Genomic DNA, 20,260 nt, shown 5'->3' with positions numbered 1-20,260 from the left:
TAGCCCAAGATCTAGTTCGACCAATCGCAGCCAGTCACTACAAACTAAATTTGAAACAAGAGCTGAGACCCAAAGCTTTCAAACCGGCCAGTATTAAATCTACTTCTAAAACTTATTTTTTATATTTTTCGTCTGACCAGCCAGCATATTCCTCAACGCTTGCATCAAATCCGTTCCAATTTCAAAATCCTATTTTTTCCAGCCAGCCAGTGTGAACCCCAGCTCCAAGGAGGTCATCCACTCACCGAGTCCGACTTGTCCGATGGGTCCGAACACGCCGGGCTCCTGCGTCGGCAGCGGGAAGTAGGCGGCGGAGAGCGGCGCGGCCGGCATGGGCTGCGGCAGCGACAGCCCGAGGACGCCGTGTTTGACGAGCAGGGCTAGTGCCGCGCTGATCTCGGAGATGCCGGCGTCGGAGTAGCCGGACTGGCGGAGCGCCACCTGGTAAGGGCGTTTGTGGTGATTAGCTGGTGGGGTTTGCGTTGTTTAGTTAACAGTCGTTTTGGTGGTAATAGGCACTTATAGTTGTAGGTTTCATTGTTATTTTTATATAGGTAGGTATATATATATATATATAGTATATATACATACTTTATAGGTTTTTATTAATTAAGTAACATAATATTAGTGTTAGTGTAAATCGAGGCAACCAAAGTAAATTAAAATATTATTATTTTTTCTATACCCGTTATGTCAACGATCTTAGTAAATTGTATGTTAGTAATTAAGAAGTGCAGATTTGTAATCGGCTTAAAGTTATCTATATAAGTTACATTTACATTCATTTATTGTGCTGTATATCTTCCAAATAAAATAAAATAAAAAAAACACAAGATTCCAATTTAACATGTTTGACCAAAAAATCTGGTTTTCTTGCCCTTAAATTCAAATTCAAATGGTTTAATCGACGTAAAATTTTACAATTATTTGTCGATAGTCATCTACCACCATTTCACAAAGGCCCCGTCATTGAGAAGGAAAGAAATGGCGAAAGAAACTCCTCGAGCATCTTTTCAACTTTTTCCTTATAATCTATTACAATTTTTACTTATATCTAGTACCTACAATTTTACTTAAGTACCTACCTATATCCATTTCATTTTTTCAATAGCCTTAGCTGAGGTGGACAAGACCACGCGTTTTTGTCGTTTAAATAATCATTTATACTATAGTAAGCTTTACTACATAATGTAGCTTTAACATAATTCTTAAATTTTTGCTCAGTAAGGTTTATTGCTTCATTTGATAATTTATTATAAAAGCGTATACAGTTCCCCATGAATGATGTGTTTGTTTTCGAAAGTCTGAGTGTGGGGAAAAGCAACTTATTTTTGTTTCTGGTCTCAATACCGTGAGTGGCTCCTACTTTACTAAATGAATTTAAGTTTTTACGAACATACATAATATTTTCATAAATATATTGGCATGGAACAGTTAGTATACCTATATCCTTAAACGTATCTCTTAATGAAATTCTAGACCCTAATACATATATGGCTCGAATTGCTCGTTTTTGCAGAACAAAGATTTGATTAATGTCAGCCGCTCGTCCCCACAATAGAATTCCGTAAGACATAACACTATGAAAATAACTAAAATACACAAGCCTGGCTGTATCTACATCTGTTAACTGTCTAATGGTTCTAACCGCATAAGCTGCAGAACTCAATCTACCGGCTATCCTCTCAATATGGGGTCCCCATTGCAACTTTGAGTCAATTGTAATACCCAGGAATACCGTTTCATTTACTAACTCTAGCTTATCGTTATTCAATGTCAAATATGTCTCTACTTGTCTTACATTAGGCAAAGTGAATTTAATACATTTTGTTTTCTTGGAGTTAAGAGCTAAATTATTTACAGTGAACCAATTAGCAACTATGGAAAGAGTACTGTTTGCATTGTCAAAATTGACTTCTTGTCGCTTCAACTTAAATATAAGTGAAGTATCATCAGCAAACAGTACTATCTCACATAATTTATCTACCAAAAACGGTAAATCGTTAACACTTAGGGTCTCCATGCCATTGCAGAGTAATAATGTCCTGCAAGTCGAAATACGAAAACAGCGGCCAATATCATTTGAGATTAGCCATCATTGCAGAGAATGATAGATATAAAGGTCGGAGCTCACCAGCTTAACACCAGCCGAATCTCTTAGAAACTTGCCAGCGTGTTCACTACAGACACTACCACAACGATATAGTTTTGAAAGAGGGCCAGCATGGATTTTCCACATGTTAATTTCAGAAGGTTCCTATCACTAGAGTGGTGACCCCGACATGATGCGAGTACCTTGATGTGATCAAGCGTGTGCTGCGTGATGGGCGTGGGGGCGGCACTCCCGGGCGGCCCGAGCGCCAGCGTCAGAGACAGCGCGCCGATACCCGCCGCTCCGTTCACCAGGACTGAGGACACTGATGTGCCGAGCCCGTGGTTCTGTAACAATGGGGGTGGAGGTTAGATGCTTGGCGGGCGTAAAGTGGTATGAAGTAATGGCAATAGGAATGTAGAAGAGGTTAGAGTATTGGTGCCTTTGGCGGATTGGTGAAGGAATGAAATTAGAAAGCTTCTGAGGCAAAATATTATACATAATCCGTGCGGTTAAAGAAACAATATCAAAATGGCGGCGAAATAGCACAAGTGGCATTTACTGATTGTTTCTTTATCCGCACATGTTACACTATCAATTTGATGTGCTTGCAGTATGTGTGACGTGTGATATTTGTTACATGATGGTTTGTTTGTCTACGTGTGAAATGTGGTTAGTTAAGTTTCGTTTCTATGTTTCAAATTGATGCAGTAATCATCAATTAATGAAAGTTTATTTTAGTTTTTACTTCACTCAGTAACTGGATAGTTTAGAAACGACGAATCTAGACGTAGCTTTTGCAAATTACTACATTAATATTTAATTACTGATGCATGGATAAAAGTTTTTTTTTTTTATGCTGCACGCATTTACTGAATATTTTAGTAACGGCGGGCGGTTCCGGTCTGGATATACATTTATTCAAATATAGATCCTCCAAAATTTACTTCTATGTACTTTAGCATCTCACTAGGACAGGTTGGTGACCAGTGGCACAGTTTTTTTTTAAATAAAAAAGCAAAAATCAACTTTACAGCCAAATCAATCCGAAACTTGTATGTACATAATTATCTCCCTACAGAAGTGGGATTAAACTGAAATGATCCTAGCATCGACATCCAACAACTGGCCACTGACCACAGCGGCGCGCCGCTCCCCGCCGCACTGCAGCAGCGACAGCTGGCGTCCTAGTCGCTGCAGACAAATATACTTTATTCGTATGCGGCTGGGGCGAGGTGCCATGACCGTGATATGTGATGTGATGATTATACTGGCTTTAGAAAAATTGCGAGATTCGATGACCGTGATATGTGGTTACATGGATTTAAGGCGAGGTAGAAGAATGTACTTTATTTAATTTTGTATGTGGCTACAGGCGAAATTCCATGACCGTGATATGTGATGTGATAGTTATACGGAATTTTGGTGTTTTAGAAGAATGTACTTTATTTGTATGAGGCAAGAGGCGAGATTGGATGACCGTGATGTGTGTTACAGATGATTGAACGAGAACATCGGTTATATTACAGATATTGGGCGAGTTAAAATTACCGAAACTCTAAAATATTTGTAGGAAAAACAATTGGGCGGCTTATTATTGAACGCCATTCCAAACAGGGCATATGTATAGTATGGATGAAAATGTGTAAGTTTAAGAAGATCTAGAAGTAGAACTAAAGACGGTGTTCGCAAACGACCTTACTTTTATAAGTGGACTGCTTGGCCATAATAACAAAATATTTGTATGGATAAACGTGATATCTGATGAATGGGTTGAAAGAACATAGTATCAGCCAATTAAACGTGATAGATTAGCTTTTTAAACACCAATAAAGAGCAGCTTATCTCCATAAAGATCAAAAATCATCAAACATAATATGCAAATGTGTTTATTTAAAGCAGATAATTTATTTATAAATAAAGTTCTGTGCATGTGTGTGAAGAGCAATATTGTAGTGCAAAATGTTATAAAATGTCATTTAAATATTAATTTAATCAAACAAACACCTTTTCAAGGCAACATTGTGAAGGATAAATTATAATGTTTACGCGATGCATAATGTTATTCTATTACTCGTATTAACACTCCGTTAGGTATTTGGTTCTCCATTTGAATGTCTCTGTGGATATTTACTGAATATTCTTACTCATAAAACTAGTCAGCTTGGAAAGAGTAATAAGTCATTTAGTTTTATGTACAGACGATATTAACTTAAATTTTTACACGACGATGTTTCTTCGACGATGCTTCAGAAATACATAATAATATACCTACCGTCAAAATTGCAAACGTTTTCAAATTAACATTACAATAAAATAATTTAATTTAATCAATTTCCAAGTAATTCAATGGAAGATGCGGCCCGATCCTTTACATAAACACTTGTAAGAAAGTTCCCGACAACGCTAGAAGCAATCAAACGTCTATTGATTTATCCAGAAACACAAACGAACCCTCGGATTTGAAATTTAAATAAATTGAGATGCTCGCGCTGGAAACGGGGCCAGCCATTTAAATGGACATAATTTCATTTATGTATTACTCAGTTCTCTTTGTTTGTGTTACATGATTTGCTAAAAGGTAGAGTGAGGAACAATACTTTGACCCGCTCTTAATTCGTGCGTCGTAAGAGGTAATTTAGAACTGCAGGGTGGCATGTATTGTTACGTGCCTCCAGCTATAATCCTCCAAAATTTAAACTCAATAGAAACTATTTCTGATGATGCCAAAAAATAGTCGTGAAATAGTCATAAATAGTCGTGTTTACCAAAAAAATAGTCGTATCATACTTTCGGAGTTAGAGCTATACATTATGGAGGATTATAGCTGGAGGTCTCCAGCTATAATCCTCCAGCCTCTGCAGAACAAACGGTAAGGCCTATCGACTTGGTTAAGGTCTCAAAAAATAGTCGTGAAATAGTCGTAATGACATGCCAAATTTCAGAAATAGGCGTCAAAAGATAGCAGAGATATAAAGGTACTTTGCTGCAGCCCTGGTGGAGGATTATAGCTGGAGGTTTTGAAAATATCGAATATCTTTGGAACTACATACTATGACTATCGGTTTGAATTATATCTCAAAAAATAGTCGTGAAATAGTCGCTTCTATTTATTATAATTTTAAGCTTGATAAAAGCTGTTAAATAATGATATCAAATTCTTCATACAAATCAAAGTGGACGAGAATGCCAAAGCGAGCCAGCACACAAAAATAATAGCACCGTAGCATTGAAGTACTCATGTCGAATTTATCTATAAATCATTTATTTCGTCATACTTTGCATCAATAGTATCTAAACGAATCTTTGGTATGACATTTTATTGCTTTTGCTCTTAGCCTTTACCTTACTGTGTACAGAGAAAACACCTATACACGCACACATTTATCTCTGTTATCTTGACAAACGATAGCGATGACGACTACGGCGATGTAGTACCTAGGTCAGTTATTGTCATCCCTTACTATCGGTTAGTATTTTGCATGTTTTGTTTGATAATTTGTTTACAGTTTAGTTCAAACTATGGTCACGATCGGTGTAATTGTTGGTTGTTAAAATATTGTGAGTGCTCTATACGCAAATGAATATTCAAGATGTTATATTCTAAAAGATATTAGTGGATGCAGATAAGAGTGTTTAGTGAGTGCTATGTTTGAATATTGCAAGTAAGTATCCTTTTTAATACTCAATATCAAAGCAAGCCATCCCATTTTGTTATGCTCAGCTTATTTATTAACATGATTTTTTATTGAAGTAACGTAGCCAAATTATTTTTTAATATCTATGCTTAATATGTATGGGGATTGTTATTCAATTAGCAATTTTACACTATGAGCGAGTAAATTGTGCATACATGCAATCAAGGCATTCATGTACATATAGTTAGTAGATACGAAAATATGTGGGTATCATCGATTACCTACATATGGTAGACCTGGTTAAATGCGGATATTTATCCCTCAATAGCAAAAAAGGCGTTATTGTTTGTATTTCTGAATGAAACAAGGCAAATAAAAGTATGTACCTATAAAATAAAATATGTGTAACCTACCTATAAGCCAACCCATTATTATTTCAGTTGAAAACACAGCCTATCGATGTAATGCGCCTATAAACTATCATGACTGCATTGATGTAATGCGGTAAAAAACTGCAATGGCTCCGAATACATGATTACCAGATAACAAATCCTGGGTAAGAATTTATCACTATTTTCATATGGTATTGTGCTTATTCTAGGCCTATACAGTGTTGTGGTGCTGAGGTTGATAAAGTTATAACAGCCAATTTACTTGTCAAAACTCATTTGTACCTATCAGTTACAAGCGACAAAAACGTGTTTCTGAACTAAATACCTATGTAAGTAATTCACACCCTGTGAAATTTCATACAAGTTTCAAACGCACCGTCCAACCAAACCGGTTTTGGACAAAAGCCAAATTGGTTTCTCAGCTATCTCTTTCGCTCAAAAACAATAGAGGTCGGTTATCGGACATAATATATATTGAAAAAAGCGAATACATTAATGAACAGTATTTCTACTCTACCATTTTCGCACAAAAGTTCAAAAATTCAAGTTATTGTTGCAATAAGTTACTGATAAGAAATTTTACTCCACTGTTTGCTGTGGTGTCCAAATGACAATAAATTACCAAACAAATAGTCTAGGTGAAATAACGTTATTACTACTCGTATCTACCTACTCGTATATCATATAAATATGTATATAATATTAAGAAAAAAACAAAAAAAATTATTAATAAGACGTTAATTTGCCTTATTTTTTTTCCAGCGCAGCTTACGTGTGTTCTTCAATAACGTCGCAAGCTACCGTGGCTGTTCATAATTTTTGCAAGTTCTACACCTACAGGATTCAGTTATCGGGGCATTATAGATACCCTATTATCACCTACGAAGTTATTTAGGTATATTTATTAAAACCATTTTACAAGGTGTTGCAAAAAGGGTATACTAAGCCGAAAGCTACATGTGCAGCATGGTATATCTAAGCCCGAAACTGAAATCAGAATTTAAAAATTCGCGAAAAAAATATATAATTTTTCATAGAAACTTAGTTGGTCACGTGACTTTTTTACTATGGAGAATAAAAATAATTAAATCCTAATCTATCTAAAAAAAACACACACGCACTCACGCCTTGTACTAATGTACTCCCTTGCGGGGTAGGCAGAGGTGCATTGCTGCACCCACTTTTCGCCAGAGTGTATGTTAGTCCCAATGTAATAGGGGGCGGGCCTATTGCCATTTTACGGGCACATCCAAGACCCGAGAACAAATATCTGTGTTTTAAACAAATATCTGCCCCAGCCGGGAATCGAACCCGGGACCATCGGCTCAGTAGTCAGGGTCACTAACCACTACGCCATTCGGCCGTCTGTCTATCTAAAGATTGTTTAATGAATAACTTAAGTATAAATATTGTAATTAAATGAGTAGTGAGTATATGTGATTGTAATTAAATGAGTTATATTTCATTATGACAATAACCGTGATTATACTAACCTAAACCTACTTATGAACAATCTGTGATTACTTTATAGCTTATTATGATATAGGGCTAGAAAATAATTATTTTTTAATAGTGAAATAACTACATATTTAAGTTCATACCATGTTTTTTTTATTGAACTACGTCAATATTATATTATTACTTAGCAATAAACCAACTGTGATTATTTTAAATTAAACTAAATATGTTTATAGGTAATAGTCAAATAATACTGAGATAATTGTATGAAACCTAATCTACCTAAAGATTGTTTAATGAATAACTTAAGTATAAATAAAAGTACTTTCAGCCTGAGATTGTAATTAAATGAGTTATAGTTATAGTTATAGTTCAAAACCGTATTATATTCTTATCGCTTGAGTGCTACCCTGTACTGCGTCTTCAATAAAACTAATCCCAATTTCACCGGCGGAGGTGGCGGCCACATCAACGCTAATAAAAAAACAAGAACAGCACTATTTGTGTGATCCCGGGATAGTAAGGGACGTAATAAATACCGCTTTGCTATCGCTTGTCAAGATGCAACCGGTGACACGTTCGCTCACGCGTTCTATGCGTGCGATGCATGCCAGTTAGAAAGGAGACAAGGATAGCAATATTTGTCTGATTACGGGATAGTAAGGGATGCCAATAACTGACCTAGGTACTACATCGCGGTAGTCGTCATCTTTATCGTTTGTCAAGATAACAGAGATAAATGTGTGCGTGTATAGGCATACGTTTTCTCTGTACACAGTAAGGTAAAGGCTAAGAGCAAAAGCAATAAAATGTCATACCAAAGATTCGTTTAGTTAGATACTATTGATGCATAGTATGACGAAATAAATGATTTATAGATACATTCGACATCTGTACTTCAATGCTACGGTGCTATTATTTTTGTGTACTGGCTCGCTTTTGCATTCTCGTCCACTTTGATTTGTATGAAGAATTTGATATAATTATTTAACAGCTTTTATCAATCTTAAAATTATAATAAATAGAAGCGACTATTTCACGACTATTTTTTTAGATATAATTCAAACCGATAGTCATAGTAGTTCCAAAGATATTCGATATTTTCAAAACCTCCAGCTATAATCCTCCACCAGGGCTGCAGCAAAGTACCTTTATATCTCTGCTATCTTTTGACGCCTATTTCTGAAATTTGGCATGTCATTACGACTATTTCACGACAATTTTTTGAGACCTTAACCAAGTTGATAGGCCTTACCGTTTGTTCTGCAGAGGCTGGAGGATTATAGCTGGAGACCTCCAGCTATAATCCTCCATAAAGTATAGCTTTAACTCCGAAAGTATGATACGACTATTTTTTTGGAAAACACGACTATTTATGACTATTTCACGACTATTTTTTGGCATCATCAGAAATAGTTTCTATTGAGTTTAAATTTTGGAGGATTGTAGCTGGAGGCACGTGTATTGTTATATTCTACAAAGATATTTGCGCAGATGCTACCATTATTGTTGAGGAGCACATAGGTACAATACATATAAATTCCGACGGTTATTTTACCCGATAATTTAGTTAATTTGCAAGTAATTAAATGAGTTCATCTTTTGTTTAAAATCCGAACACAAGTGTTTAAATCGGGTATTGTGAATTTATTTTATTTTGCAAAAACAGACAGAGCAAAAAACGCAGAGGTTTTAAGAAAGCAGTTAAGATTTGTAATTGTTTTTGTAACTTCAGGGCTCCCAATACCAACGCCAATTCCGGTATTCCGGGAGGACTTACCGGCACGTCCGCGTACGACATTGTCCACTCCAGAGTAAATGCCCGAAGCCAACTACAACTAGCCCGAGTACAACTACACCTACAACGGCCGTGGCGAACTATTCTGCAATCCTTGTAACCGGACCTTTGCCACGAAGCTGGGTTCCGCGAGTCACATCCGCGCCCACCGCCGCAGAAGTCCTACAAGCCCCTGAGGTCGCATCGGATGACGATGACTGCGGGCAGTGAGTGCACGTACCTCAGTGACGTCACCGCTGGGCACGGCGTAGGGCGAGCCGGTGGGGTTGTAGTTGGCGACGGGGCCGGCCACGTCCGCGTACGACACGTTGGGGCACGAGCCCGACTGCGGGTCGTCCACCACCTTCTGCAGGATCATCACGCACGCCTTCTTGTTGTTCTCCTTCTCGCCTGGAATTAATGAGGCACGGGTTAGAGGTTAGTTGGTGGTGTGAGGAGGCCAATAATAATAGTATATAGGGCTCTATCAAGTAGGTTTTAACATGAAACAGAACTCGTCGTGTTCTTACTTAACATTTCAGATAGCAAAGTGGGGCTAAGAATGTTAGGGTTGAACTTCCTCTGCCTCTAAAGCCCGCCACTGACAATGCGTCCAAACGAAGTACTAGCATTACAAATTATTCAAATTAATGTCTAATGCCTGAGTCAACATAGCGTAAACCTTATGGATGACGTCCAACGCCTAACATGGTGGGTGTTGTGTACCGCGAGACTCTTCTTCTTGGTAGCTACCAATAATACAGTTTATAATCAGCAATCGTGCTAGCACGTTGTTTCTTGTCACCCTCATCATCATCATCATCTCTACTGACCCACGACGGTGATGCAGCGCTCCTGCAGACTGAGCTCCTTGGCCTTCTGCGAGATCTGCACGTACGAGCCGCTCTGCTCCTTGATCTGCTTGATGTAGTTGCCGCCCTTGCCGATGATCATGCCCGCCGTCGAGTTGGGCACCAGGATCTTCACCTGGGGAGGGAACAACAAGAAATTAGCATCGATTAGGCATCGGAAAGCTATAGATGGCATCCAATGGCGTGCCTTGGGAAAGGCCTACGTCCAGCAGTGGACTGCTATAGGCTGATGATGATGATTATTAGAGGTAAGTATATTGTTCGGCACATGTACCGACATTTTTGTATTTTTTTCCTTGATAGGGGAGGTTATTATTAGAGTTTATTTCTTCTACCTATGTCCAAAAACTTTTGGGTTTGAGGATATGGAAGTCATAATTTTCCAGCATTAATCCAGGATTCTAATTGTTTTATTTACGAACGTTTAGTAATTCTTTAAAGGACTAAGTATGTATAAGTATATCTGAGAAGAATGTAAAATAAACCGCGAGGAATGAGAAACCTCATTTCAATTATGTTTCAATTAGAGGTCATTCTTGATTGTAATGGGAGATCTCGTTATTAATTATTTCCTGCAACAATCTAAGAAAACTCCACAATACGTGTCGTTCACAAAATGACTCGTGTTCACATTGACATTGTGTCACACACACATACCGACACTCACAGACAGGCAAAGTTACTTCCTTGTGAAATACACTTATTGCTAATCACAAAGTGTAGCCTTCTGCACGGGCAGATGGAGCCACTGTACTGTACTGATAGTTTAGTTTCTTATCGCTTTGTTGATTGCGATTCGCGAGGTATGGTGTCAAGGTCTCAGCAGTGTAAACTAGATAATTATAATTAACGCCACTAATCGAAGGGTAATTTCATATTCTGACCAAATTTTCTACCAACAGTTACCCAACAAACAGTCAGTATTTTCTCAAAAAAACAATATACCTAGAGGTCTCTACACGTGTATCCTTGAACACACGAAATAAAGTGATAAGGATGACAAGCAGTTTTTTTCTGGTAATACAGCAGAAATCGTTTAACAAACAATGGTGATTGCTTGCTTGTGCTCAAAGTTAGTCGCGTGGAAACCTCTATTCGGGCCTATTCACGACCATCAAAAGGGCGAGCTTTGACTACCATTCCGTGTGAAAGGCTAAGGCTTAAGGCTTAGACATATTTACACGAGTATCTTCATAATGTGAATGATTATACATAAATGTTGGTAAACAGTTCAATAGATTTCGAGAAATATTATGGCATTATACATTCTGAATTATTATGTATGAAAGGGTATAAGAATACCCTTTTCACTCAATTGTTTAAGTACCTACAACAATACGACATACATGATAATAAATATCAATAGACTAATAGGTATCTATATTGCCTCTATTTAATCCACAATCAAGAATGCACACATTCCACAACGCCTCGACAAGCACAACACCAGTCGTGACATCTGGACACGCCGCAACTATAGTGTTTGCTGTAAACAAAGGCACGTGAGGGCAGCGATGCGCCTGCAGTGATGCAGTCAACTTGACCTTGCATTGTCATCTGTGGCGAGTGATTGCGAGGTGCAACGCAGATCAACAATATACGGACAAGATGGAGTGTCAGTGCAAAAGAAACGTCTCGACAAATAACACCCCCACTTCTACCACCGATCTCATGTTTAAATACACTCACGGGCAATGAAAAAGTTCCACTCCGACACCAAACAACTCAAAAATTTTCAAGATTTAATTTAACAAAATATTATAGTTTTTAGTTGGTAATATCCTGATGCTCTGTAAATGTACTTTAAAGTTGCAGAAGGCGTTATTAAGCTAGCAATTTTAGGAGTAATTTGGTGCTTTTCTGAGTGGAGCCTTTTCATTGCCCGTGAGTGTAGTTCGGTTTGAAGATTTGTTACCTTATTCATTGGTACAATAATTGTCATTTGGTTGAACTTAAAACAGTTTGACAGTACACAAAATGCGGACAGTTTTATGCTTTGTTTTTGTATGTGACTCACCATCTGGTTCGTATATGTTTAATCTAAGAGCTGCAACGCCTACATGCGCGGCACCCGTGCGTTTGTTTAACCAATCATAATCATGGCTTGATGGCTTTTGTCTTGTCCAATCTGTGGTTATGTCATTTTAATTAACGTTGGGACCCTGATCTGTTTTATACCATGTATAATGTATATCAATGTAGCTGGCTATTGTTGATAAGTATGTGAAGTGATAAGACAAGTGAACAACACACATTGTTACACGTCCAAACGTCACGCGTAAATTTAATAATTGCCGCTAAACAAACAGCTGAGATCGAACCCAGGACCCCGGCACATCAGTCAGAACCACAAACCACTGCCCCAAGAGCTCCATACCATCCAATACCGTTCATTTTACATCGTGCATTGTACAATGTTTATCAGACAAATGGGTAAGTAGTCTGCGCGCGAGCTCCAAGAGCTTTTAAAGATAATGTGCATTTGTGTTTGCATCTAATGCACTCCGGGTGAGGTCTCATTTACATTGTGGCACGGTTAGCGTGTAGCCTTGAGGGTTACTCTATGCAGACGAAAAACGACGGACGAGAGCCGTCGTGCAATCGGCACGTTTAATACAATGAGGTAGAGTCGTGGCTCGCGCAGCAGAGCTCCGAGATTTCGTTTTTTTTCATATAGAGTGGCCCCCCTTATCTGAGCCACATGGAGTCACCTGCAATCGTTATATTTATTGTAGTGCTTTAGGTATTTGCATTTTGAGTACTCACACTGGTGCACTATTCATTGGGTACGTACCTAGGTTTTAATTTTAAAGCAGTATTTTAATCACAAAACATGACGTGTCTAACATTTGCAAGTGTGCTTAGTACAGTAAGGTAAAAAAAGTTGATAAAGAAAAGTTTTGAAGAGCTACCTAGACAAACCCAAAGATACTCATGTATTTAGTTCGGTCAGGGATTATACATAGAAGACGTATTTGCCTCAGCAACAACAGAAATCTTTACTCAAGGCAACGCTTTTGTTACGGAACCCCACGACCCTATTTGTTGTTGATTTTAATTTGATTTAAGTACCCATATAATTACCGTCCTCAAAGATACTCATGTAGAACCGAGCATCCTAATTAGAATTGAGAGGACGCCTAACAACATCGAGGGAGACTCTTTACTACTGAGTTTTCGTTACGGAACCCCACGTCCACGATCGTATTTGTAGATAAAGTGACTACCTAATTACCCTTACGCTTAGATCACCTATACATCACATACAGAACAAACAAAACCCAAACATTATTATAATATTATAATGATAGTTCATTCTAAAATGATGCATGCCTAGCGTCGCATTGTCCTCGAGCACCAAACATTGGCTCCGTTTCATTGTTATCTGCACAGACCAGCTGATAACGCCAACATAATTACGCGCCGCGGAAATTGGAAGTTTATTAACAGAGGCGCTACGGCGGAAATTGCTTGGCACAGCTAATCATATTGTATAAAAGTATACAATTTAGCTCACAACAATTTCTATGTAAATATGGCGTTATACTGCAGGCTCCCCCATGTGATGGCGTCTGTGATTCATGCGAGGGTCTCGGGACTGGCGAGTCAGGGACTCCGCCGGCCGCGAGAATGCTGATAGAAGCACCTATGAGGGCGAGAATGCTTTGAATACAAAGCACTGCGGTCACACCCGATATCTTACTCTACGACTGGGAATTACAGTGCTTTGGTACTTACAGAAGGTTTAGATAGTACAGTTTTATGTAACGTAATTAACTTAATTTGTTTTAATTACATTTAACGAGCTTGGCGGTACCTAGTGGTATTTTATGACAAGAATTGAGGTTTTCGGGTTGCGTAACACAATGTGCAGGCTGCTTGTGCAGTTTCCATTTAACTATTAGTATCGGAAAACAATTGGAGCCGTGCGCAGGCCACTGGCGCATCTTACATCATTCCAACATCATCGAACTGAATCCGACATTGATATGGTCAATTGCGACTGAAATGAAGTGCCATAAAGCTCGTAAATGATTCCTAATATCGTTCCTCCCAAGCCGCTCGTCTATTTATAGGGTTCTTTATTCTTTATAAATATCTTATCTGATGACAAGCATAAATATTTTGGGTATCTGACGGTAAATTAATTAAAACGATTCAATTGTTCTAAAGATAATCCCTACAACCCCACAAACTTTTCCTTATTTACATTAGCAGGATAGGAAAGAAGTAGAGATATTTTGTACGGAAATAATAAAACATATTATTCCCGTACAAAATATCTCTACTTCTTAATTTATATTCCGTACAATGTACATAACAATCGATTTTGAATTCATCAACCAAAAAAAGTACGCTTGAAAACTCGCGCCTCAAACGTCTAACGCAAATAAATTCTATTGGGCCATCTCCAAAAATGACCGATCCAGGTCATATTCCATAAGCTGTGCACTTGAAATAAGAAGTGAAAGACGGGAGTCCCAGATTCAGCTGTATCGACGTCGCTGCGGCGCCGGGAACTGGGTCACCGCCCTCCGCACAAGTGTAATGTGCGTCAAAATAAATATGCGAACTCACTGTTGATTCTATCGACTCTATTGTTTATTTAGCTTAGCTTTATTGGACGGTCTGTTGTTTTTATTTAGGCGCGACTTGTTTTATTTGTTGATCTGTTTGTATTTTTATTGAAATTTCCTTCAATTTGAGTCGATTGGATGTTTGTGTAACTCTCGATTATATCCATTGCTAATACAGAGTTTCTAAATTATCAACAGCGCGTTTCTTCAAAATGAAAATGTACGCGATGCAAACCTCCAAAAATACGTAGATATAACTGAAATCTTTTTGCACCAAATCCAAAGCGAAATCGTCAATGAAACTGTTAATTTAGTGTCCTTTTTAGGGCGCCCCGGATCCTCGTTATTAGGGTTCCGCGGGGGGATGCCCGGCCGGGCGCCGCCGCCGCCGCCGCCGCCGCCGAAGGGGACGTATAATCTGACGTGAGGGCTCTTTACAAGCTGAAAATGTGTCGAGCGGAATTGACGCTGAAATGGGGTTTTTAACGGTGTGATCCTGTTTTAAACAAAACTTAGTATCTATTTGCACATTAATAAACATTAATTTACGTTGCTTAATGTTTTAAGCATTTTGAAGAATAAAAAACTTGCAGTAATATTATTGAAACATCTGTTTACACCCTTGCACAAGTCGGCTTAATTTTATTGCTATATCAAAACCCCGCTTCAGTTGCCAAGAACTTTATCATAGCACAGCCTATTAATATCTGCTGCGAAGTAAATAGTAAGCAAATAAGATTTTGATAATGGTACGTTTATCATTATCACCTCACTTTAACGATAAACTGATAACAGCTATCATATATTGATAACATGCTGTAATTACAACGTAAGCGATGAAAAAAATGTTAGGTATTATTTTATAACACACTTCTTGCAAGGTTCGCCGATTTCATAAAACAAATAATTTCGGAAGATATGCGCCTCCACGCACTGTTCCGAACTTACCTATTTGTTTTATTCGCACTTGTTCAATGAATGTAAATCCGCGACCGCCGCGCAAACACGCCAGTACCAAATATCTGCTGCTTTGAGTGTCAAATAATGAATAATTATACGAAACTTGGCCTAAATTTGTAATTTATTCATTATCACTCTCCTGAGAATGAGAAGCACTATAATGTTCTGTCCGGACGATCATCTCTCCGGGCCTGCGCGCTCGAGGGGGCCCACCCGACCTCACTACAACAACTCACTATTAACATCCGAATCCCGAAGCATAAATAACTTTGGAATAGCTAGAACAGTGTCCATCAATAATTTATTTAGGTACTTACGATAGAGAAATTATAATGACAGAAAATACATTCATCATATTGATGGCATATAAGAGTACTCGTACAGTCGTGAAAGCTTAAAACCGTTTGAATCCTGCCCGCGTTTTCACTACAAGGTACAAGCACATACTACCGCACGACGAGTTGCGCACGGGATATCGTTATTAAATCGGACTAGCATGGATTTGCTAACAATTTTGAGTTTTCTGTGATCTGATAAGACAACAATATTTCGATTACTTACACCAAAATTACGCGATATGGTTCGCAACCTATCACGTGAGTAGGTACAAATGTGCTGCGAAAAGTGGGTGGCTCACTTGTGAGCCACCTCTGAGTACCCCTTCGGGGATTACAGTCGTGAGTGCATATATATGTATTACTTACACCAAATTATACCTAAGCTGTGAAAAATTTACAGTTGGTCGTAAAAGCTGCTACTAATTTAATAGTACACATTTCACATTCGTCTGAGGTGTGCCGTTATGCATGGCTAGTGGTAGTTAGCCCGGGACCTCAAAGCCTAAATGACTACAGGCTCGCACTGTGTGACCTTACAGCCGAGAACATCAGTTGAATGACTTATTAATCTTTTCATTCCGCTTTACCTAACATTAAATAGTTAATCTTTTATTTGTCCATTCACCCTACGTCTCGCATGTATCTTATCTATCCGTTTCACGTTAGTATTAAAAATAACTCTGTACCTCCAAAATGTCTGGGAGTTACCTCAAACAAATCAATTCAAAATGATATAGGGATATAAGGCCCGGAGCAAACAGACCAGAGCGGCACCGACCACAGCCTCTGGTGGCCAGTGACTGCGACAAACACACTTTTTCACACATTTTGTATACATGCGCACATCATAATATGTAGCCGGAGGAGGACCATCGGTACAGCATGAAAATAAATGAAAAGTCGCGGTCGCTGGGCATCAGTGGCTGTGGTCGGTTTTCCGTTTGTGCAGAGACTAAAGGCAGAGCAATTCCCAGTTTACTACAGAAAACTGCCCAAGTATCCTAACTAATATTATAAATGCGAAAGTAACTGTGTCTGTCTGTCTGTTACTCTTTAACGCCAAAACTACTGAACGGATTTGAATGAAATTTGGTATACATATGGTCTAGACCCTGAGAAAGAACATAGGCTACTTTTTATCCCGGAATTCTCACGGGAAAACTTTTTAAGGCGAAGCGAAGCTCGCGGGAACAGCTAGTTTAGAATAAAGACTACTGTCTTGTCTACCATTGTGACAACAACTGACCTGCTTGTCGCGGTCCTGCGGCATCTTGGCGTCGGCGGCGTCGGGGAAGGGCTTCACCAGCTCGGGCTTCTCCTTGATCTTCTCCATGATGAACTCCAGCACCACCATGATGCCCTCCACCGAGCCCGTGATCAGGCACGCGCGCTCCGTCGTGCCTGCAGGGGGAGAACTTGGTTAGGACGTTCAGAGAAGCGCTATGTAGGTAATAATATGTGGGGATATCTCACACACGGCCATCTGACTCCAAGCTAGGCAGAGATACACAGATCTTACATACATACAAATATGTCTATAAACAAATATTTGCCCCGGCTGTAGATCGAATCCGGGACCTTCAGCATAACAGTTAGGGTAGTTTTTCAGTGTTTTTAACTTCAATTGAGTGATTTAAAATTCAAAATGAAGTTGGCATATTCTACCAGATAACCAATGTTCATAGCAAGAGGGGAGGGGAAAATAATTGATAAATTACGTAGCCATTATCATTATATTCATCAGTTAGTCAATCTGGGTCTATATCATATTTTGCATACTTAATAGTATTTTAGAAGAAAAGCTACTTGATATTTTTGTTCAGATTAAATAAAGATTGACGAAGGCGAAAAAAGAACTAACAAAATGTTTAAACCTTACTGAAAGTAATCTCAGGTTCTAAGAAATCCAATAACAATTTCCTAGATATATTGCCGGAGCTCGTAAGAAAAACAAAGAACCACAATCTAATGAGAAAATGAAGTGAACAAACTCGGAAGCTACACAATACTCTGTAACGATATCGTCTCTCACTCTCTACTACCTACTCATTAGACGATAAACCGTGACATAGGTACTATACAACAATTTGATTTTGATATTTTTGAGCCTTGTTATGGCTCCTACCTAGCGCTCCAAGCTCTTGAAAGAAAACACTAAATGAGTCATAAAATTGTTTGAAATTCAAGGCCTCTGCGGTGGCGTTCACTCCACCGCATCATTTAGAATGAGATGATAAGGCTTTGCGGCGAACGTTTAGCTTCTACCACCGCCCCGCTCCGGAATCATTCCTTATTTACTCCTCTCGTTCTCCCTCCATTTACAATTTATTATGCGCAGCCATTTTTCATTAATTAAGTCACCCGTTTGCCGAGGACTTTTTTCAGATTTATTTTGTCCTCGGCATTATGTTTCGGGCCAGTAGTTAATTTGTAGGGTCCAATTACTTTTGTGCGCGACCAGTGTTGTAAATTAACATAAACGCGTTAGGCATTTCCCGTGAATAAAATATTTGTTTCGAATACCTGAATTCTTGTTCGATAAAACGAATAGATTAGAAAACTAATACCTACTATTGCAACGTCTTCTACCGTACAAACGTGTTTTATCGCTACAAATTCCTCAATTGAAAAACATTTATAATCCTCTCAAGCGACGTACGTTCCTCGAGGCTCACAATAGCAGGAATCAGGCAGAGCCGGCGCGAGTAAGGACCCACTCAAATCCCCTTTCACATTCTACATCTTCACAAAGCGAAGTATCTCGAGCATCAAAGCAAAGGACGGCTACAGACGTCAAAAGAGCCAGCGGCAGAACTGTCACACTCGAGCCCGCCCCGGAGACCGTTTTGTGCAGATATAGCTCGTGTAGCTGTGTGGCTCCTCGGGGGAGGGGCATCATCCACGCTGGGCTACCTCGTACCTCATACAATGACCTACATAAGGAATGGGACAAGAAGTAAATGATACGGTACAAGTCACGTCACATGGGACGTCCGCTGCAAGTTGCGTGTCGAGTGGAGTCGCCTCGTGGCGGCGTCTTCAGAAACCGGGTTACATTACGCAACAACCGCGAACAGGTTATATTGTATAATCCCCCCTTGACCTTGTCGCACCTGCCGCGCTAATATCACCTGTAACATTGCCGCATAAGCTGCACTATCCCTTGTAGGTCATTAACACTTGGTACTCGGCCAATGTGAAGCTAATTAAGAGCAACGGGCCAAAATGCTATATCTAGTTGCAAACGCGGCAGCTGATGCAGGCACGTTAGCTATACCAATGTTTGATCAAATACTGCAAGATTATCATAACCAATGTTCTGCCTGCCGGCCGGGGTGAATAGCTCCGCGTTGCCGCTGTGCGGTATTAGTGGAGGAGACTTCTAAAGTCGGTCGGCTAAACATCGCTTGGCTGCGTCAAGGCCGAAGGTGTGACATAAAGAAAAAAGGTCTTTATCCAATTATAGTCGAGAACGGCGCTGATGGCTCGCCAGCCACGTTTAATTTAACACGCTCTGTAAAACACGGGGCGAAGGTTTGAATTTTATAATGAACTTTGTTGAATTACGAGCGCTCGCAATTGACGAAACATTTGGTGACTGTTGTAACAGCGGCGGCGTTACAAAACTTTTACGACATGACGACTCTTTACCTAAGAGCGATAAGAGGAGCGTTACGAGTGTAATGGCTTTGGGACGTGCCTCCCGTGAGCTGGGGACCCAGAGCCTACAGTGAGGGTCCAGTGTTTAAGCTCGAGCGTGCCGTGATCCGCGGCGAACATTAAGCCGCATCGATCGCCTGTTACTCAACGTCGAGTGCTGCGGGCCTCACATACTGCGGGTAAAAAATTTGCATCATGTGTATTTTCCGCATACAGACATGTTTTAGGCAACAAAGTGCGGAGTTTTTTTTACAAACGCGGCATGAAGTAACATCGCAAACAACGCGGCTTTAAAAACATGCATCTCCACATTTGCAGGTTTGTATCAAAAAAATAGACAGCAGCAGCTTCTGGAATGGAAATACAAACAACAAAGAGAAAAATAAAAAGTAAGTAAGAGCAGAGAACCGTAAGACAATAATGTCGATAGGAAAACCCCTATTAGCTTTATCAAAAGCTCCTAAAATCCTGGCCATTTCACAGGACTCTGCGGGCC

General features: G+C 39.3%; 1 protein-coding gene across 6 annotated transcripts in view; it reads right to left on the bottom strand.

Annotated features, from left to right (window-relative positions):
- The window catches only part of LOC105387916 (RNA-binding protein Pasilla), a 44,158-nt gene that overhangs the window by 7,406 nt on the left and 16,492 nt on the right, over window positions 1-20,260 (bottom strand). For all 6 annotated transcript variants that reach the window (XM_038107424.2, XM_038107427.2, XM_038107425.2 and 3 more), the window contains 5 exons: window positions 17,351-17,505; window positions 10,191-10,344; window positions 9,599-9,768; window positions 2,296-2,439; window positions 246-441 (listed from right to left, as the gene is read on the bottom strand). In XM_038107424.2, the coding sequence (XP_037963352.1) occupies window positions 246-441; window positions 2,296-2,439; window positions 9,599-9,768; window positions 10,191-10,344; window positions 17,351-17,505 (819 nt within the window). The remainder of the gene's footprint in view (window positions 1-245; window positions 442-2,295; window positions 2,440-9,598; window positions 9,769-10,190; window positions 10,345-17,350; window positions 17,506-20,260) is intronic.

Source organism: Plutella xylostella, chromosome 25, assembly GCF_932276165.1.
Source record: "Plutella xylostella chromosome 25, ilPluXylo3.1, whole genome shotgun sequence".
In the NCBI taxonomy this organism is placed as follows: Eukaryota; Metazoa; Arthropoda; class Insecta; order Lepidoptera; family Plutellidae; genus Plutella; species Plutella xylostella.
Note: the sequence above shows the minus strand (reverse complement) of the source record. Positions and strands in the feature narration are given on the sequence as shown.